The sequence below is a fragment of the Onychostruthus taczanowskii genome, unplaced genomic scaffold (genome assembly GCF_017590055.1).
Source record: "Onychostruthus taczanowskii isolate IOZ18803 unplaced genomic scaffold, ASM1759005v1 scaffold60, whole genome shotgun sequence".
NCBI lineage: Eukaryota > Metazoa > Chordata > Aves > Passeriformes > Passeridae > Onychostruthus > Onychostruthus taczanowskii.
This window is the reverse complement of record NW_024503680.1, coordinates 5200768-5219717: the sequence shown is the minus strand read 5'-3', so window position 1 is coordinate 5219717 and position 18950 is coordinate 5200768. Positions and strand designations below refer to the sequence as shown.

Below are 18950 nucleotides of genomic sequence, written 5' to 3'. Positions count from 1 at the left end.
CACTGATGCCATCATCACCATCTTCATTGCTATAGGAATTTTCATCATTGATGAGATCATAACCGTCATCATTGCCATCATCACTGTCATCATCATCATCATCATCATCATCATCATCATCATCACTGTCATTGTCCTTGCCATCAGAAAGGTCATTTTTATCACCATCACCACCATCTTCATTGCTTTTGGAATTGTCACCATCTTCATTGCTTTTGGAATTGTCACTGTTGACACCATCATCACCATCACCACTGTCATTGTCACCATTGCCATTGTCATTGTCCTTGCCATCAGAAAGGCCATTTTTATCACCATCATCACCATCTTTATTGCTTTTGGAATTATCACTGTTGACACCACCATCATGATCATCAGCAGCATTATCACTGTTGTTGCCACCACCATCATGGTCATTGCAATCACAAAGCTGATTTTTATTACCATCATCACCAGTTTCACTGCTATTGGACTCACCAGTTTCATGGCTATTGGAGTCACCCATTTCATTTCTATTGGAGCTGTTTTTGTCATTGTCAGGCACCGTGCTGGGCTCTTTCCCAGCCTCAAGGCTCAGGGTGCTTCCCAGCTGCCCTGGTGGTGGCCACCCAGCTGGAGCTGCTCCATGGAACTCTGTAGGAGAGCAGAAAGCAGCAGCATCAGCCCCATCATGCTGCCCTTCCACCCACTGCTCCCACCCAGCAGCCCAGTAAACCACGATGCTGTGATGTCTCTGCAGCTTTTCCTGGTGGGGTTTCAGGCTCTGCCCGACCCCTGCTGCCCTCACGGCTGATGCAGCTCACCATGCTGGTGCCCCCCAGCTCATGGCAGTGCCATGGTGGGACTGGTGCCTGCGGGGCCCTCTGGGCACCTCTGCCCTGGGGCCAGCAGCCACCCGTGGCTGGGGAGTCAGGGAGAGGTGGCACTGTGCCACAGTTCACTGTGGCACCGTGGTCAGCCCCACATGGCCCGGGCTCATCCCACCCCACTCCCCCTGTGGCTGGCTTCCCTTGTCCTCACAGGCAGCAACCTGGCACCTGCCAGCACCTGCAAAACACCTGTGATTCTACGAAAATAAGGAAAAAACATTCTTAAATATTCCTCCCACCCTCCCGTACTTGCCTGCAATGGGTGCTGCCTGCAGCTGTGCCCACAGGGTGAGGAGCCCCAGCAGGAGGATGCTTCGTGCCATGCTGATGAAGTCTGTGTCCAGGGCTGTGCCAACCGGCAATTTAAAGGGTCTCGAAGGCAGCCCGGGTCCAGGAATGGGAGGAGGCAGGCCACAGGTGACTTCAGGAACCTCCCACATTTGTCTCTGTTTACCGAAGAGCCACTCCAGCTCCACCCACAGCCAAGGCAGGAGCAGGATCCAGCCTTGGCTGCACTCCAAGGAGGACAGCACAAGGACTGAAGGACAGAAGGGGGACCCAGGACTGCACAGAGGCAGATTCTCCACTGCTGCTCTCAGCAGCAATCCCTACGATGACCTTTACCAACAGCAGTGACCCCAGCGCCGGGCTCTGCTGCACGCAGGAGCCTCTCCTGGCCCCGCCATCCCGGGGCAAGAGCACCTGGCAGCAGCACCAGCAGCTCCCTCCTTCAAAATGCCCTTCATTCAAGGCTCCTGTTTCACACGTGGAGACTCTTTGCAGATTTTTGGAGGTCAAATATTCAAGGTTTCATTTGAGCACCTGTCTCTGAACCATCCCGTTCCCAAGCAGAGTGCTCCAGCTCTTTCAGAGTTCCTACTGTCAGTTGCCAGGTTTAGGCACACAAATGAGCTCAAAGTCTCCTGAGCAAGTTAATGCTGTCCCCAGACCCATGGTCCTCCTGCTTTGTGCCCTCCCCAGGACCCCTTTATCACAGGACAGCCCACACAGCTCAGCACACTCTGGGCAAAGTCAGAGCTCAGTGTGTCTTTCCCCCAGACCAAGCAGACCCCATCAGTGTGGCCTCCATGCAGCTTCTGGGAACTCCTGAACATGAATGCCCATGCATGAGAGCCCTATTAATTTACGCACAAGCATTCAATAACCACATGAATTTGCAATGGGAGTGCACGGTTACTGCATGCACAAACACCAAATCAGTTACTGTCCAATGAGCATCTGCTCCAGTTAAACAGTGCTGCACTAAAATTTACCTCTCTGGAGGAAAAGGTCTTGGGACTTCAAGCACGAGAGCTCACCTGAGCTGAGGAGAGCACAGGAACCTGTCTGCAAGCTGCCAGCCACACTGCTGGCCTTCACCAGAGACCCACAGTCAGAGTAAATGAAAATTAGATGCACTGCCACACTGGCCCCTTTCCTCTGCATGTGATCTCAGGGTAAAGACATATTTAATGTGTTTGAGACAGCAGATTAAGCTTAACTAAGATCCAATTCTGTGAGTGCTAACCTATTTAAACCAAGTTATTCTCCAGTCACCCAGGAGTGCGAGTTGGAATCTAATTTTCCAATTTTTTCTTCTCTATTTAATTATTTCTTTCTGAATTACACACAAAGCAATGTGCAATGAATAGGATAGGAGAACTTAAGGACTGCTCTGCCCAGGACACATCAGCACCAAGCACAAATGGGTTGGAGTTTCTGGATAATAGACAAAGTTTAAATTTGCAGCTGTGGGGTGAGTGAAGTTAATTGGTTTGAAATGGATGTTATTACTACATCTCTAAGCTGGCACTTGACAGGAGCGCTGGAAAAGCAAAGTCATGCTTAAAGAGCTTTCCACCAACATCACATCAAGACAATGCAGGGCCAGTGCACGGGAAGGAGCACAGCTCTGCACAAACCTCCACAGCTCTGTGTGGGAAGAGGGCTCGTGGCAAGAAAAATGCTTTAAGTACAGGTTTATCCTTCTCCTCCTGCCGTGACTCAAGGTGGATGCAATTCCTCCCCGAACCACCCATGCCCACCGGAGATGTGGTGCTCCACGCCTCGCAGCGCCCGGCAGAACCCGCCGGCCCGGTGCCTGTCCTGGGTTCCTGTGGCTGCTAATCACCATGGATCCGGCACCCCGGGGCAGGCAGTGCTGGCCAGCCGGTGTCAGCAGCCCCAGCTCCCTTCCACGCACCTGGAAAACCATCTGGAACAACCTGAGGGATCGCAGGGCTCCTTCCGACCTCGGGAGTGCCACGACGAGAGCTCAGCACTGCTGCTGTCCCCGTGCTTGCCTGGTGGTGCCTCCTTTTGGGAACAACACCGTAATTCTGGCACGTTTCTGTTTTAGCAGACCATAATCCTGGATAACAATTAGGGAGCTAATGGAGGAGAATGTCTGACAAGCAAATTGCTCTGATGAAATAAACGCCTGAGGATACTGAGGGTCAGAGGGACTTGTCCAAAGTCTCCCTGAGAATCAAACAGAACATGGGCAACCTCAGCTGTGAATCTGGTGTTCGTGTCTGGCAGACATGCACCTACCACACAGATCCATGGAAAAATCACCATTAAAAACCAGGGCCTGGAGGAGACCCAAATAAGGGACCACATCAGTTAGATTTAGGTGAACCCTGAGAGATGTTGTTCTTGAAAAGACATCCCTCTCCCTGCAAAAACAGCGACTCCATCATTGAGAATTTGTTCCAGGATTTAATTCTTCTTCCAGGCTCCTATGGGAGCCTATGGTTGTGTTTGAGGGTCCCAGGATGAGGGAAGAGATGAGAATCTTCACTCCTTGTTTTAGAAGGCTGATTCATTATATTATATTGAAATGCTATACTAAAACTATACTAAAAAGAAAGGAAAGAAATGGAATGAATAACAACATTTTGTGACTGTTCACAGCCTCGACACAGGTAGCTGTCATTGGTCATCAAGTAAAAACAATTTCACATGCTGGGTAAACAATTCTCCAAATCACATTCCAAAACAGCAAAACATGGAGAAGCTGAAGCTTCCCAGCTTCTCAGGAGAAAAGATCCTGACAAAAGGATTTTTCATAAAATATATGACAGGAGCCCAGTGTGGTCAGTGCTGAGCAACAGCTACAGCAGGAGAGTCACTCTGAGGGGACACAGCCACAGGCTGCAGTGACAGGTGCTGAGAAACACCAGCACAACATCCTCTGGAGGCACCAACACAGCACTGGTCACAGAACCACAGAATGGTTTAGGCTGGAAAAGACCTCTGAGATCATCAAATCCAACCTTTTGACTGATCACCACCTTGTCAATTAGATCATGGCTCCAAGTGCCACGTGCACGCATCCCTTGAACACAAAAAAAACACGACTGAGCATCTGGCAAAGCTGGTGGGAAGGAGGTGCCACTGTCCCCTGCAGCACGGCTCAGGGCTGCTGGCACAGAGGACAGGGACAGCTTGGAGATGGCTGCTGCAGCACACCCCACTCTGCACAGCCCGACCCACCCCGAGCTCGGGCAAATCCCCCGTGCTTGGTTTCTCCCACTGAATCATCTTGGAATGAGAATGTTACCAGCAAAACAGTAAATGGTTTATCAATGCAAATTGTTATCCAGCTGATTCACCAGAAAAGCTTCTCTTTGACCACAACATGGGGTGAGAGTATCTAGAAAACGACAGAAAAGTTGTTTTGACTATTCTGCACACATTATACGATGAGGAAATGCTTTGGGGTGTTTGCTCAGAGTGGCAATGAGAATCCAGAAAGAGGAATTACACGAGGAAACACAGAGATCATGGAAAGACGGCCGTTCCCATTCCCGCTGCAGCACTCGGCTCTCGGGGCCGGGGCCACGCGTGTCCTGCGCCCCCCGGACAGCCCCGCTCTGGTGGAAGGGGCGGCTTTAAGGGACTCCTGAGGGATGCCGGGCCTCGCCCTCCGGCACTGCCGAGCGGCGGGGACACCGGGGCTGCGGCCAGCGCTCCGGCGGCACCTTCGGGCGGGCACGCCGTGAGCCCGGGCTCCCCGAGCACACAGCGGGAGCCCCCCAGGCCCCGAGCACACAGCGCTGCCCCCCAGGCCCCGAGCACACACCGGGTACCCACCGGGCCCGGCCCGGCCCCACGGCCCCGGTTCGCGTCACATCCGTCGAGGCCCGATGATGCAGGCGCGGCATCCCCGCGCCTCCGGTCACCGGCGCCGCAGCCGGCAGCGGGGCCATGGGCGCCGCCCGCGATGCGGAGCAGCAGCCGGGGCCGCCGGGCGAGGAGGGCCCGGGCGAGGCCGAGGAGCAGCTGGTCAGCACGGTGAGGAGGGGCCGGGCAGGGCCGGGCCGGGCCGGGGGCAGCGGGCGGCGGCGGGGCCGCGGCTGACGCGTGTGTCCCGCAGAGCCCCTGGAACATCATGATCAAGCACCGGCAGGTGCAGCGGCGCGGGCGGCGCTCCCAGATGACCACCAGGTACGGCGGGAGCGGGATGGGCGGCCGGGGCACGCCGTGGATGGAGGGGAGGGGTGGAAGCGCGGGACCGGGACGAGCACCGGGCGGAGGGAGGAGCAGGCCGGGCCGGGCCGGGGGCTCCGCGCCGCCCTCTGACCCCTCCACCCGCAGCTTCACGGACCCCAGCGTGTCCATGGAGCTGCTGCGCGCCGTGCTGCAGCCCAGCATCAACGAGGAGATCCAGGGCATCTTCAACAAGTACATGAAGGTGGGCGCTGCGGGCGGGCGGGCGGCAGCAGGGGCGGGGGGACAGCTCGGCTGCCACCGGGGCCATCGCGCCCCTCCGTGGGAGCTGAGCTGGCACCGCGCACGCTGTCACACTCTCCTGCCTGTTCCTCTCCAGTTTTTCCAGACTGCAGCAATCAACGTGCGTGATAACGCTGGGGAGGAGGTGGACCCTGAGCAGCTCATCCAGGAGACCTGTAGGAGCTGCCTGGAGCAGGTGGGTGCTGGTCAGGTGTTTCTTGGGTGCCCAGCCAAGCAAAGCAGCCTGGCTAGAATGTGTTGTTCTTAACAGCTTTGCTGTCACTCTGAGGGGACATCTGCAGCCCTTGTGTGACTGCTGTGTTGGGATTCATTCTCACTGGCAAGAAGGGAGCAGTCAGGGCTGGGCAGCTCATGCTGCTTCTTCTCAGTGCTGCTGTAGGAGCATGGCACACTGCTGAAGTCCTGCAGAAACTGGCTCCCAGCACCTGTCAGAGGGTCCTGGCAGGGTAGGGCAGGATTTTTCCTTTCACGTGTTGCTTATCTGCCATTTCTCCAGAATTTATCATGCTCAGATTGTGCTTTTGCATCTGGCTGTCTGTGGAAGCATGGCCTGATGGCACTCCAAAAGCAAAGCTGTTGCAGGGTTTTTAGGCAGATATGTAGAGGTGGGGGTTGCTTATGGGGCCCTCTCTGAGCTCAGAATCCATGGAACCTTCTTTGTCTTCCTGCAGGCCAAACTGTTGTTCTCCGATGGCAAAAAGGTGGTTCCCAGGTTGCCCCATGAGCAGGCAGTGCCAAAGGTAATTGTTGTGATTGTACACAGAGGTTTAAATGACCTGTGAGAGCTGGGAGAAGAAGAGTTGGGATCACTTTGTTCTCTGGCTCTTCTTGGCTGCCAGTGCAGTAGTGCAGAGGCAGAGTGGGGGATGTCTGGCCCGAAGGGAATACAGGGCAAGGAGAATCCCAAATGTGGGTGCTGCTTGCTGCAGTTCTGTGCTGCTCACAGAGGTGGGCTGGGGTCAGTGTTCACCTGGCCAGGCAGGGAGAAGAGCCCTGCTCATCCCACTGCCCTTCCTCTTCCAGCGTGCCCGACAGATGGATGAGGAGCTGAGCCGCCGAGGGAGCCCCATTCCAAAAAAGGTGGGATGGTTTTCCCCACAAGAGATTTTATGTTTTGGGAAACCTGGCCCGCATTTCTGGCCATTCCCACTGTGTGAGTCCATGAAGGTGCACAGGCAGATTTTTTGAGGTGTTGGAGGTGCTCACTCTGAGCACCAGGCAGAGTTTGTGCCTGTGACAAAAGAAGCAGCTTCCCTGGGAGAGGGAGGGTGGCTGAGAGGGTTCCCTCAGCAGCACATCTGGGTCACAGAAGGGTTTCTTCTTGCAGAGGAAGGGGCGGCCTCCAGGACACAGCCTGTCAAACGACCGTGGAGTCTCAGGCATGGCAGCGTGAGTACAAACCCTGAGCTAGAGCCCCTGTTTCGGGAGGGCAGGGGGAATGAGGCTGCCTGTGGGGAGCACAGAAACCCCACAGACTCCTCTGCTGCAGAGAGGTGATGGGAGTTCTTCTGGGTGTGGGCAGAAGCAGGGTTAGGTTGAGGTGTTCCCCTCAGGAGGCAAAGACCTTAAAAGGAGGGATTTTAAACATGCCCAAAGGGATGAAGAGGTCCAGATGGACCATCCAGAGTGAGTGGTGAGACACAGGGGATGGTGGGAACTGGGCAACCAGGAGAGGAGAATGTGCAGCAAAGCAGAGGGTCCGAAACTGGGCGCTGTGGGGGAATGGAGGGTGTGAAAAACGGTGGATTGGAAGGGCTGGGGCTCAGTCCCAGCTGCTGGTGGTGACTAAGCTGATTCCACTGGGACTCATTCTTACTGTGTTTTCCTTCCCCTCAGGTGGAAGCTCAAAGTCTCTGAGCCTGTGAAAAGGGATGGACCAAAGGTATTAGCTGTCCGACACTGCTGGGCTCCCTCTCTCCTCCCCTTTGCTCCCACTAGCAGAGCCCTGCAGCTGCAGGAGCACAGGACAGCTCGGGCTGTGCCCTGTCCTGCTGGGGCCCTGGGCAGGGGGGGAGCAAGAAGAGGAAGCGAAGTGCCCGGAGGCCTTTGCTGGTCTCCCCAGGCACCGTAGCCTGTGCCCTGTGCTGTGGTGCCGCTGAGGGAGACCTGAGGAGACCGGGAGTAGCCAGGAGAATCCCACAAGTGTTTCCCACGAGGGAAACTGCTTAGATCAACCCAGATGGAATGTGACGTCCCTCCCCTGCAGAAGGCTGGAGGTCATTGGCCAGCTCCCTCCCTCCCAGTCTGGAGGCAGCTCCAAGGTTCCCTGTTGGAGAGCCGAGGCTTGTAGAGCATGGCCAGCAGCAACTTCATTTCTAATGTTGCCCCTTTTCCAATTGCTCTGTAGTGGGATCCATCCCGACTGACTGAAACCACAACCTTTGTGCTGGGATCTCGAGCAAACAAGTAAGGAACGGCCCTGTCGATGGAGGGTGGTGTCCCCAGGCAGGAGCCCGTGACACTCCTCCCGTCACTTCGCTTCTCTGCCTCAAAAGCAGTAGGAAGGGCTTGGGGAGGAGAGGGGTGTCCCTGTGCCACCGCAGCTGCCCTCCCCACAACCCTAACACCCCTCGTGTTCCTATTGCAGAGCTCTCGGGATGGGAGGAACAAGAGGGCGACTCTACATCAAGCATCCCCACCTCTTTAAGGTCAGGTGCCACAGCCAGATGGTTTCCCATGGGAATGAGGAGTGTGTGCTTCAGCTCCCTTGTTTACCTCCTCCCCCATGCCCTTGTTTGTTGTCTTAGAGCACATTCCCAAGGTTTGGCTAGCACACAGCACGAGCCAGTGGTGTGTGCCTGCCAAGGTGGTCTGCCAGAGGCAGGGCAGGCGGAGCGGGGGGCAGAGCAGAGCAGGGGGCAGCATCCTGCAGGAGGGGGCTTTCAGGGGAGGGTCTGTCACCCGTTCTCAGCTCGGTCCTTGCTGCTTTATTGCAGTACGCGGCCGACCCGCAGGATAAGCACTGGCTGACAGAGCAGCAGCACATGAGGGCCATTGGGGGCAAGATGGTGAGTACGGCCGGGCGCAGGGCCCCAGCAGGGCCAGGAGGATAGGCAGGGCATGGGGACACAGCGCTGCCGAGGCCCATCCCCTGCCCACAGCACTGGGGCATGGGCCAGGAGGCACAGCTGGCTCCCTCGGGAACAGCTGTGGCTGGGGGGTGTGGCCCTGCCCGGCTGCCCCTCGCAGGCACCCTGAGGTGTCCCCCGCCTTGTGCCACAGGCCTACCTCCTCATCGAAGAGGACATTCGGGATTTGGCCGCCAGTGAGGATTACAGGTGAGGACCAAAGCAGAAACTCTGAAAGTGCTGCTGGGCCAGGGGCTGCTTCCCGGGGAGCCCTACCATGTCTTCCCTCACTGCTGCATTGCAGGGGCATCCCATGATGGAGGGACTCTCTGCCTGACGGCTGGGGGCTCGGTTATGGTTGGGGTTTGGTGCCCAGGGGCCACGCTGGGCGACTAAGGTTTGGTGTTGGTTGGGGTCCATGGTAGGTTTGGGCTCAGTGCTGATTGAGATCCATGGTGGGTTTGGTGGGTCTGGGCTTGGTACTGATGCGTGCTAGGGGACATGGTGGGTTTGGGGTCAGCAGTGGGTGCTGGAGTCCCTCCATCTCCCCCTCCTTCCTCCCCAGGGACTCTGTTGATCTGCGGCTAGAGGAGCTGAAGCCCTTCATCCCACCAGCCTGGATGACTGAGAAGATGCAGAAGCACATGGAGACGCTTCGCCGCGGGGGGGAGGTGCCGCCCCCCGAGGGCCCCCCCGAACCCTGATGCCCCCCAATAAAGCCGCTTCGTTCCCACCTCGCCGCTTCCTGGGGCCGGGCACCGGGTCCGGCCGCCGAAGGGCCCGCGGGACGCGCGGGTCCGCCCCTCGCGGGGCAGCGGCCAATCACAGCGCGGTGCGTCACTGGCCGGCCGTCAATCAACAGCCCCTGGCCGTTACCGTGGGAGCTGCATCCTGGGCGGGCGGTGATTGGCCGGCTCGAACGGGGCTGTGCGCTGATTGGTGGAGGGGCCGCACGCGGAAATATTCAAACGGGGTGCGGGAGCAGGCGGGGCCGCGCGGGACGGGCGTACCGGAGAGTGTTCGGGACCGGGGCTGCGACCGAGCCGCTCCTGCACCGGAGAGGGGCTGGGACCCAGCCACTCCTGCGCCGAAGAAGGGGTCGGGACCGAGCCGCTCCTGAATCGGAGAGTGTTTGGAACGGTGGTTGGGTGCGGACCGCCGTCGCTGCACGGGAGAGCCCCACGCACCGCCGTTCGGCACAGGGCAGCCCCGCTAGGGGAGCCCTGACCGCCGCTCGGCACCGGCACAGCCGCAGAGGGGCCCGAGTCCTGCCCCGAGCGGGACTGCGGGAGGGAGGGAAGGAGCCAGCGGAGCCCGGTGCGGCGCCGCCGGAGAGCGGTAGCCGCGTCCAGCCCGTGACCCGCCGGCAGCGGCGGCCGGTGCTGCTGTGCTGGTCCGTGCCCCGGAGCCGCTATGGCCTCACAGAACGCCGACCCCGCCGCCGTGTCCAGCGCAGCCGCCCGCAAAGCGGCTGAGACCGGGGCCACGGCGGCCCGCGGCGCGGTGGGGAAGAGGTGAGCGGGACCGGGACCGGGGCTGAGGGCGGGGGCTGCCCCGGTGAGCGGGCCGGTAACGTGCGCTTTCCCCGCAGGCTGCAGCAAGAACTGATGGCGTTGATGGTGAGTGGGGCCCTGGGGCCGAGTCGGGGGTTGGGTTGGGGATCCTGGCACCAAGCCGCGGGTTGGGGGTCCCAAAGGCACCCGGGGGCTGAACTGGGGTGGGGGGTGTCTCGGGGTGTCCGGGGCCGCCCTGACGCGCTGCCCCTGCAGATGTCCGGTGACAAAGGCATTTCTGCCTTCCCCGAGTCCGACAACCTCTTCAAGTGGATCGGAACCATTGACGGCGCCGCCGGGACGGTGAGAGGCGCGATCCCGGTCTGGGGGGCTGACCCTGCCCCACCTTCCTCCCTTCAGCTGAGGGTGGTCCCAGCCCTCCACTCCCCCTGTACCTCTTTTCCCCCGAGGCTTTCCCGCAGCTCTGGGGCTACGGCCCCCCCTGACTGTCCCCCTCGACTCCCACCGCCAGGCCTACGAGGAGCTGCGGTACAAGCTGTCGCTGGAGTTCCCCAGCGGATATCCCTACACAGCCCCCACCGTGCGGTTCCTCACCCCCTGCTACCACCCCAACGTCGACACCCAGGGCAACATCTGCCTCGACATCCTCAAGGAAAAGTGGTCAGCGCTGTATGATGTCCGCACCATCCTGCTCTCCATTCAGAGCCTACTGGCAGGTGGGTCTCATGGACAAACTGCTGTGGAGTGCTGGGGGAAGGGATGGTGATGGTGGTGGGGCTGTCCATCCCAGATCAGGGCTCAAGGGTGTCCAGGTCCCCCCCCCCACCAGCTGACTCAGCCACTGTTTCCAGAGCCAAACATCGAGAGCCCTCTGAACACACATGCAGCTGAGCTCTGGAAGAACCAAGTCGGTGAGTGCCTGAAGCACAACCCTCCTCCAGTGGGATGGGCAGCAGCACAGCCCCCAGTGCCTGTCTGGCCACACAGCTGCCCTGGCTGTTGTCTCAGGACCCTTGGTGTCATGTTCCCCCTCTCTCCTCAGCCTACAAGAAGTATGTGCGGGAGACGTACAACAAGCAGACCAAGAGCCAGGAGACCTGACCGTCACCACCGCCCCTCAGCACACCCCATCCTCCCTCCCTCCCGGCTGTCCCCCGCGTTCTGTATCATAGCCTGTTTTTAAATTAATGTCGCAGTCCGAGCCACGGTTAATGTATAAATAAATGCAGGTTTATAACTTCTGCAGGGGATTCTGTGGCAGCTCTAGCACACCCCGAGTGCCCAGAGGCCCCTCTGCAAGTGTGGCAGGGAGGGTAGAAGGGATACTGACCCCTGTGAGGTAACAGGAGCTCTACAGTATTTGGGGACCTGGAGTGATCCCTTTCCATTTACAGAGTGGGAGCAGCCCCCACCATCACCTGCAAAGGCAGGGGTTGAGGATTGTAGGGGTACCTCTGTCCCCTGCTCTGTGACAGGGGTGCCACCCCTACTGCTTTTCCTGCCCCGCTAGCTCACAGCGCCCCACAGCAGTGCCCAGCACAGGGGCCTCCCCAGGCTGCTCTCTCTGTGGTGCCGTTTGTCTCTGCTGGCTGTGTGGTTTCTGTGGCTTCCACTGTCCACGGTGGAATGTTGGCTCCGCTCTCCATCTCTGCCAGCGTGGCCCTCACCTGCTCGATCTCCTCCTCCAAGCTCTGGGCGGCTGGGGGCTGTGTGGGACCCCCTCCTCTCCGGCTGGGCAGCCCCCAGCCCCCCAGCCCAGTGCACAGCGGGGCAACACCACCCCTTTGCATGGAGAAGAGCTGGCAGAGGTGCTGGGCTCTGTACAGGTCCTGCAGGAAGAGCTCCAGGGCGGAGAGGAAGAGCACCCACAGCCGCTCCAGCTCCTGCCGCTCCAGAGGGCTCGCCGGGCCCTGCCGCAGCCCCGCCAGCAGCATCCGCCGCAGCCCTGTGGGACAGGCGAGTGAGCTGGGGCGGCCCTGGGGCCGAGCAGGGGGTGTGCAGAGGTTCCCGTGGCTGCTGCCCAGTACAGCAGGTCCCTCCTTACCCATGCTGAGCTCACGGGCCTCTGCGCTCCTCCTGCGTCGCTCCTCACGCAGCCGAGGGCAGTCGCCGCTCCCCCCGAGCTGCAGCAGCAGCTGCCGGTGTCCGGCCGTGGCCTTGCAGAGGGCAGCCTGGGCTGTGGCACATGTTCCCACTGCCCCCGCGTGCCCACGGCACGCGTCCCTCCTGCCCGGTGCCATGCCACCCCGTGAAAGCAGGGCAGGGGCAGGATGGGCACGGTGGCCACTGGCTCTCCAGGGGGCTCGACTGCTCTGTGCCACAGCGCTGCGCTGCGGGTACGTGACCAGCTCTGAGCCGTGTTTTGGTTCGGTGGTCCCACCCACCCTGGCTGGGGGTGTACCCTGCCTCATCCTCCCTGCTGTGCTCCACCCCAGCTGGTCCCCAGGGAGCTGTGATTTCCAGCAGGCTGGCACAGCCTCTTCACAGAGGGACACAGAGACAAGTGTCACCTTTCCCCTACAGGGAGGGGATTGCTCCTGCCCTTCCACCTTATAGCCAGATCCTCTGGATGGGAGATGTGGATCTCAGTGTGGGGCAGGCTGTTGTGGTTCTCTAGAGCTCCTGTGTTCCCATAGCCCTGCCCTGGAGCAGGAGCCTCAGGGCCAGGGCCATGCTCCCTCAGCCTCTGGCGTGTGAACGAGCTGCTCTGCACGGAAACTCTGAGCTCAGCACTGGCGCCTGCCCAAGAGGCCGTGGGAACCACAGCTCTGGGCTGCCCCTGCAGCACTGCCCTGTGGCGTGAGCCCGCCCACGTTCCCTCCCTGGGGAGCAGAGCAGGGGCACACACTGCCACAGCCCCCCTCCCCATGCACCCCCAATGAAATCCTGCACCAGCAGCTCAAGCCTTTCCTCTTTAATTGAGGCTCAAATCAAAGCCACAGGTGACAGATGGGAGGAAAAGCTCAGCCGCCGATGGTGAGATGAGACCAGGACCCTGGCACAGAGCAAGGTCCCAGCCAGTGCTGAGGGCCAGGTGCTGTGGAGCTGCTGCTCCCTGGACAGCAGGGAAGCAGGGCTGGGTGCAGCAGCTGGCCTGAGGAATGTCTGGTCCCTTACTGCACGCCCTCCATCATCTTCAGGAACTCTGCAAGAGAGCAGCAGCCTCAGCCCATGGCCCTGCCTGGGTGCACAACATGGGTGCTTGGCTGGGGCCACTGCTCACCATCAAAGTCGATGCGACCATCATTGTTCTTGTCTGAGTCCTTCATCATGTCCTCTATGTCCTCATCAGTGACAGGCTCTCCAGTGGCTCTCAGGATCTCACCCAGCTCCTCAATGTCAATGAACCCATCTGCATTCCTGCAGGAGGGTGAGACAAGGATGGGACCTTGCTTGTTCCCACAGACAGGATGGGCCGCTTCGCCCCCACACTCACCGGTCAAAGATGCGGAAGCAGTTGGCCAGCTCCTCCTCAGACTTGCCTTTGGCATCCTCTTTCATCTGGCGCACCATCATGACCAGGAACTCCTCGAAGTCGATGGTGCCGCTGCCTGTGGGGAGGAACCAGGTGTGGGTCAGGCTGCCTGCCCAGGGTCCAGTGCCCACCCCTGCCACCAGCCACCAAGGGCTGCTCACCGTCCTCATCCACCTCCTCAATGATGGCATCCAACTCCTCTTTGGTGGGGTTCTGGCCCAGCATTCTCATCACCGTCCCCAGCTCCTTGGTGCTGATGTCGCCACCGCCATCAGCATCAAACATGTCAAAGGCGGCTTTGAACTCTGTGGAGAGACAGGTCAGGTCTCTGAGCAGTGGGGCAGAGCCAGGCCCTGCACCACGGCCACGTCTGGCCCCTGTCCCTGCTGTCCTCACACTCACCCGCAATCATCTCCTCGCTGAGGAAGGCGCGGGCTTCTGCCTGCTGGTCCGTCTGCAAGGCAAGGGAGAGGGTCACCCATATCAGGCCAGAGACCCCTCATACAGCGTGGCCCAACAGTGCTTGGCTGTGGAAAGAGCCTCTGCCCTGCTGCAGGATCATCCTGTGCCAGCATAAGCCACAGACACCAGCAATCCCTACAGTTCTGATGCCTTCCAGACAATCCATGAACATGGAGGGCTGCAGGGAGCTGCCTGCCCGAGTCCCCCACTGTCTGGGGGGCTCCATTGTGCTGGGGTCATGGTCCCTGTGTACAGCCTTGGCATCCTGAGCATGCAGTGCTATTTTTGGGACCTCCTCAGCTCCCCTTGTAGGGCTCGCTGGGGCTACAGCCGTGGCACCTGTCAACCCTGATCGAGTTTCTCCTGGAGGCGCAGGGCGGCCATGGAGCCAGCAGCAACACTGTGTCGCATGACCCAGCACTCGGCTTTCAGCCACCCCCTGCTACCCCTGCCTCTGTGCAGCCCTGAGCTCCAACCAGAGCTGAGATGGTGTCTCCAGGCACCTGCACCCCCTCAGCAGCCACACACACCCCCTCAGATCTGTCCTGCAGGGACCCTGCACCACCCCAACGCTTCCCTGCCCTGGCCACCATGGTCAGCCCAGCACTGGGGACCATATCCCTGCTGCCCTCTGCAGAGGCACCTCCACAGCCCACACTCCCCTGCTGCCTCCTGTCCAGTCAGGTCTTGTCCTGGCACACAGCACATGGCACACAGCACACAGGAACACTCACCATCTTGGGAATTTATGGTGCTTCCCTCCCACAGAGAATCACCAGCTCCTGCAGCAGGAACTCCCAGAAGCTTCCTGGTGCCCCTGGCACCCCAATTTGTAGTGTCTCCTCTGTGGGATGTACCTCCAGCTACTGCCCCCTGGCCCCCTCAGCCTATCAGCGCTCTGGCAGCACCCAGCCCCTCTCACTGGCAACTGGTGCCTTTACCTAATTTAGCCAAAGCTTTATTGGCCAAGGGCTGGGATTAACGTGGGGATGAGGCTGGGATGGAAATTCAAGCCCTTCAGGAGGGAGATCAAAGCTGTGGAAGAAGCTTAGCTCTGCCCACCCCCAACACCCCCATCCAAGGCAACTCAGCAACGAGGGGGTTAAAAATAGCCCTGGAGCCGTCAGCATCACCGGGGGAGGGGCGACAGGGTCCCCCCTGCTCAGGGGGCATAGACTATCACCCACTGGCCCCTGAAAATGCAGCCCTTCCTGGGCCAAGCTCCAAATACTAAGCTGATTTTCCCCAGTACAGTGTCCCCCCCCTGCACCCCCGTTTTCTGCTCCAGGGGACCCAGGCAGAGCAGGGCTGCAGCCACCAAACCCAGATAAAGAAGGGGTCCCGTGTGGGGTCTGGGGCACAAAATCCCTGGAGAGATTTGGAGCATGAGCCCCATGGTTTGGGGTCCCCAGTGCTGCTGGCACCTGTTTCCGGAAATGGCTCCATCTTTTCGTGCTTCTGAGGAGTGGGAATTATGCCCGGTGCCTCCTCGAAGACTCAGTCCTCACACTCACAGCCCGTGCCAGCCACTGCTGCCAGGACTGGCTGGGACTGGTGGCTCTGGGGACGCACTGGCCAAGTGGCCCATGCCCTGTGGTGCTCGGAGCCTCAGGGCTGCAGTGGGGTCAGGGTGACAAATCTCTGTCCCATAAGATCCCAGTGCCAGGGATACCCAGAGGTTTTCTGGCTCCTGGTTTTGCTGGGACTTTCATTCACCAGGTGGGAACAGGAAACAAGTCCAGCCCCTAGTGCATCCCACCCTGCCCAGGGAAGCTCAGGGGTCCCATCTGAGCCCGTGTGGGGTGCAGGGTGCTGGAACAGGGCACAGTGAGCAAGAAATGGACAGAGCGATAGCAGCAGCTGGGCTGGTTCCTCGATATTTATAGACATTCCCAAGGAAACAGTGAGGAGTGAGCGGGCAGGCGCTAAAAAAGGCTGGGCGAGTGCCGGAGGTGCAGCCTGGCCATGGGGCGCGTGGTGAGGCCGACTGAGGCCAGGGCGGCAGGGTGCCAAGGTGGCCCAGGGGACATCCCAGTGGGATCAGGAGCCTGAGTCTGGGCAGCAGGATACAGGAGTGTTGGTGAACCTGGCTGTCAGGGCACAGCGGTGCCAGGGTATGGGGATATCAAGAGCCTGGGACACCACAGCGCCGAGCACCGGAGTGTATGGCTCCTGTGGCCCCAGGGCAGATATCCGGAGCTCGGCCCGGCCAGGACATCCCGGACAGCGGACAGAGGAGCCGAGACCGGGAAGGGCGGGCTCGGTTCCTAGGCAGGGGCTGCGGGCAGAGCCAGGCTGAGCCCTGACCCTGATCCGAGAGTCCCGGGCGGTGTTGCAGTGACCGACCCCGATCTCGGCTGTGCCGGGCAGTGCCGGGAGAGCCGATCCCGATGGTGCCGGACGCTGCCGCAAGCGCAGATCCCGATCCCGGCCGTGCCGGGCGGTGCCGGCTCCGCCACCCCGATCCGGGTTCCCGGCGGAGGCGGAGCCGCGCAGGGAGGATCCCGGGACGAGCCGTGGCGGAGCGGCCATCGCTCGGCACCACCCGGCTCGGCTCGGCCCGGCCCGGGGCAGCGCGAACGGGCCGGGGCGGGGGCAGCACCGGGAGGGTGTCCCGGGGCCGGGCTGTCCCCGCCGGGGGCCGTGCCGCGGTGGGCAGCCCCCGGCCCCGCCGTGTCGCGGTGCCGGCCCGGACCCCCCGGCAGCGATGGCCGCCCGCATCCTGCACCGGCTGCGGCACGCGCTGGCGGGCGAGGCCGGCCGGGAGGAGCCGGCGGGCGGCGGCGAGGCCGAGGACTGCCCGGAGAGCTCGGAGCTGGAGGACGACACCGAGGGGCTGTCGACGCGCCTCAGCGGCACCCTGAGCTTCACCAGCCACGAAGACGAGGAGGAGGAGGAGGAGGAGGGGGACGGAGCTAGCGAGGAGCTGGAGGAGCCGCCGCAGGCGCCGGGGGCGGCAGCGGGCACGGAGGACGGAGGCAGGTGCTGGGGCGGTGAGCTGGGGGGACTGGGGTGACTCCAGGGACACTCCTGCGATGGTGGCGTCCGGCAGCCCGACAGATGTCAGAGGCCTGTCCCCACGGAGGGCACTGACGCCCCTCTCCCGGCACAGAGTGGGTCTCTGCGGCGGAGCGTCCCGGCGGCAGCCTGCTGACCCGGCAGCTGCAGGAGCTGTGGCGGAGGTCGCGGGGCAGCCTGGCACCGCAGCGGCTGCTCTTCGAGGTCACCAGCGCCAGCGTGGTCAGCGAGCGCTCTTCCAAGTACGTGGTGAGTGAGCCCGGCGCGGCTGGGCGGGCACGGGTTGGGTACGAGTCCTGCTCTTCCCGGGGCAGGGATCACACGGGGCTGGCGCTTATTTTTTTCTCTTTCCCCGTGCTGCTCGGATGGTGCTGGCGGCTCAGATGAGCCTCAGGTAACTATTGCTGATGGGTGCTGCAGCTGCAGCAGCCCAGTCCACTTCCTTCTGTTCGGGCAAACTCCCCCAGGCCCTCTGTGGCCGCACACCCCGCTGTGCTTGTGCCGGGAGCAGCGTGACCACAGCACTGCCTGACACCTGCCTCCCCCGCAGCTCTACACCATCTACCTGATCCGCTCTGGCCAGTTTGACAAGGCCCCTGCCACCATCGCCCGGCGCTACTCGGACTTTGAGCAGCTGAACCGCCGCCTGCGCTGCCGCTTCAGCTGCGACATGGCCAGCGTTGCCTTCCCCAGGAAGAGACTGCGCCGGAACTTCACTGCTGAGACCATTGCCAAGCGGAGCCGAGCCTTCGAACAGTTCCTGTCCCATCTGCACTCCATCGATGAGATCCGCCGCTCTCCTGAGTTCCTCGAGTTCTTCTTCCTGCCGGACCTGCAGGCCGCGCAGCGCCTGACCTGCACTGGCATGTACCGCGAGGCCCTGGCCACCTGGGCCAATGCCTACCGGCTGCAGGACCGGCTGGGGGTCTGCAGCTCCGGCCGCTTCCTGCTGACGCTGGCTGGGCTGGCCGTCTGCCACCAGGAGCTGGACCAGCTCAGTGAGGCCCATGGCTGCTGCGAGCAGGCGCTGCAGCTGCTGGAGGCCCAGGGCAGCCACCCACTGCTGGGACCCTTCCTGCAGGCCCACGTCCACCTGGCCTGGAAGGTGGGCAAGGACAAGCGGCGCTCGGAGGCCCGGCTGCAGGACCTGCGGGAAGCTGGGCTGCCCCTGCAGCAGCAGCCATCCCTGAAGGAATGCCTGATCAAGGAACCTCTGGAATGAGCCACCTGTGCTCACATAGGCGAGAGGGCAAGGGCTGTGGGGGTGCTCACACGCCTGTGGCAGCTGGGGACAGTGAGGGAAATGCCATGGGTGGCAGTGGGGCAAGGGAGCAGCACTGCAGCCCCACAGGCAGCGCAGCCCGTGGCTGGAGCTGCCTCCTGAATGCACTTTCTCTGTGATTAGTCTGTTTTGTGGGGCTGGGGACTCATGGGGGTCCACCACCCACACTGGTGCTGCCAGAAGCTGCTCCCCCTCTGTAGGGGATCCTGGAGTGGCTGAGACTTTAGCTGGGACATACTGGCACCTTGCAAGGGAACGGGAAAGCTTCTGGCAGGGTCCAGGGCTCTTGCCGGGAACTTCCCATAAAACTTACACAATAGAAAGGACTTTATTAAATAAAGTCTTGGCAGGAAGAAGAGCAAAGCGCCTGCTGTGTCTGTTTAGCCTTACTACCCCAGGGCATCATCAGTGGGAGGCCTCAAGTCGCCACACAGAGGTGGGAGCTGCCTCATCCCCTTCCCTCAGCTCCCAGCTGGGCCCAAGCCCAGTCCTGGGGAGGAGCCC

General features: G+C 60.8%; 5 protein-coding genes across 11 annotated transcripts; 3 read left to right on the top strand and 2 right to left on the bottom strand.

Moving 5' to 3' along the window:
• Window positions 1-4975: 4975 nt before the first annotated feature.
• On the top strand, window positions 4976-9428 carry DNTTIP1 (deoxynucleotidyltransferase terminal interacting protein 1). Of its 3 annotated transcripts, none has more exons than XM_041419324.1 (13): window positions 4976-5159; window positions 5251-5321; window positions 5472-5568; window positions 5704-5802; window positions 6299-6367; window positions 6651-6707; window positions 6955-7016; window positions 7464-7509; window positions 7975-8033; window positions 8215-8275; window positions 8564-8635; window positions 8850-8905; window positions 9261-9428. In XM_041419324.1, the coding sequence occupies exons 1-13, from the start codon at window positions 5082-5084 to the stop codon at window positions 9397-9399; spliced, it is 966 nt and encodes a 321-aa protein (XP_041275258.1). In that variant the 5' UTR covers window positions 4976-5081; the 3' UTR covers window positions 9400-9428. The 3 variants fall into 3 exon arrangements, with proteins under 3 accessions (XP_041275258.1, XP_041275257.1, XP_041275259.1); XM_041419323.1 differs by having other exon boundaries at window positions 4976-5168; XM_041419325.1 differs by lacking the exon at window positions 8564-8635 and having other exon boundaries at window positions 4976-5168.
• Window positions 9429-9449: 21 nt separating this feature from the next.
• Window positions 9450-11393, top strand: UBE2C (ubiquitin conjugating enzyme E2 C). Its single transcript, XM_041419328.1, has 6 exons — window positions 9450-10209; window positions 10287-10314; window positions 10465-10551; window positions 10721-10925; window positions 11061-11120; window positions 11252-11393. The coding sequence occupies exons 1-6, from the start codon at window positions 10109-10111 to the stop codon at window positions 11308-11310; spliced, it is 540 nt and encodes a 179-aa protein (XP_041275262.1). The 5' UTR covers window positions 9450-10108; the 3' UTR covers window positions 11311-11393.
• A 326-nt stretch (window positions 11394-11719) lies between these two features.
• On the bottom strand, window positions 11720-12611 carry LOC121343831 (regulator of G-protein signaling 9-binding protein-like). The gene is made up of 2 exons (XM_041419327.1): window positions 12254-12611; window positions 11720-12154 (listed from the first exon to the last, which is right to left on the bottom strand). The coding sequence occupies exons 1-2, from the start codon at window positions 12447-12449 to the stop codon at window positions 11721-11723; spliced, it is 630 nt and encodes a 209-aa protein (XP_041275261.1). The 5' UTR covers window positions 12450-12611; the 3' UTR covers window position 11720.
• Window positions 12612-13108: 497 nt separating this feature from the next.
• On the bottom strand, window positions 13109-15038 carry TNNC2 (troponin C2, fast skeletal type). Its single transcript, XM_041419255.1, has 6 exons — window positions 14881-15038; window positions 14087-14138; window positions 13846-13989; window positions 13646-13760; window positions 13433-13569; window positions 13109-13354 (listed from the first exon to the last, which is right to left on the bottom strand). The coding sequence occupies exons 1-6, from the start codon at window positions 14881-14883 to the stop codon at window positions 13323-13325; spliced, it is 483 nt and encodes a 160-aa protein (XP_041275189.1). The 5' UTR covers window positions 14884-15038; the 3' UTR covers window positions 13109-13322.
• Window positions 15039-16643: 1605 nt separating this feature from the next.
• SNX21 (sorting nexin family member 21) lies at window positions 16644-18809 on the top strand. Of its 5 annotated transcripts, XM_041419193.1 has the most exons (4): window positions 16653-17128; window positions 17259-17413; window positions 17548-17558; window positions 17715-18809. In XM_041419193.1, exons 1-4 carry the CDS (start codon window positions 16854-16856, stop codon window positions 18384-18386), a joined length of 1113 nt encoding a protein of 370 aa, XP_041275127.1. In that variant the 5' UTR covers window positions 16653-16853; the 3' UTR covers window positions 18387-18809. The 5 variants fall into 5 exon arrangements, with proteins under 5 accessions (XP_041275130.1, XP_041275127.1, XP_041275128.1 ...); XM_041419196.1 differs by lacking the exon at window positions 17548-17558 and having other exon boundaries at window positions 16644-17139; window positions 17259-17406; window positions 17858-18809; XM_041419194.1 differs by lacking the exon at window positions 17548-17558 and having other exon boundaries at window positions 16653-17124.
• Window positions 18810-18950: the final 141 nt, after the last annotated feature.

Bases quoted from the DNA above. Each gene is read 5' to 3' on its own strand.
- TNNC2 (XM_041419255.1), bottom strand. The intron at 13,570-13,645 runs GTGAGTGTGGGG...ACCCTCCTGCAG, and splicing joins TGCTTCCGCATCTTTGACCG to GAATGCAGATGGGTTCATTG. The intron at 13,355-13,432 runs GTGAGCAGTGGC...GCTCTCTTGCAG, and splicing joins TGGTCGCATCGACTTTGATG to AGTTCCTGAAGATGATGGAG.
- SNX21 (XM_041419193.1), top strand. From the start codon at position 16,854: ATGGCCGCCCGCATCCTGCACCGGCTGCGGCACGCGCTGGCGGGCGAG. The intron at 17,129-17,258 runs GTGCTGGGGCGG...CTCCCGGCACAG, and splicing joins GGCACGGAGGACGGAGGCAG to AGTGGGTCTCTGCGGCGGAG.
- LOC121343831 (XM_041419327.1), bottom strand. From the start codon at position 12,449: ATGGCACCGGGCAGGAGGGACGCGTGCCGTGGGCACGCGGGGGCAGTG. The intron at 12,155-12,253 runs GTAAGGAGGGAC...CCTGTCCCACAG, and splicing joins GGCCCGTGAGCTCAGCATGG to GGCTGCGGCGGATGCTGCTG.
- UBE2C (XM_041419328.1), top strand. From the start codon at position 10,109: ATGGCCTCACAGAACGCCGACCCCGCCGCCGTGTCCAGCGCAGCCGCC. The intron at 10,210-10,286 runs GTGAGCGGGACC...CTTTCCCCGCAG, and splicing joins CGCGGCGCGGTGGGGAAGAG to GCTGCAGCAAGAACTGATGG. The intron at 10,315-10,464 runs GTGAGTGGGGCC...CTGCCCCTGCAG, and splicing joins AAGAACTGATGGCGTTGATG to ATGTCCGGTGACAAAGGCAT.
- DNTTIP1 (XM_041419323.1), top strand. From the start codon at position 5,082: ATGGGCGCCGCCCGCGATGCGGAGCAGCAGCCGGGGCCGCCGGGCGAG. The intron at 5,569-5,703 runs GTGGGCGCTGCG...GTTCCTCTCCAG, and splicing joins TCTTCAACAAGTACATGAAG to TTTTTCCAGACTGCAGCAAT. The intron at 7,510-7,974 runs GTATTAGCTGTC...ATTGCTCTGTAG, and splicing joins TGAAAAGGGATGGACCAAAG to TGGGATCCATCCCGACTGAC.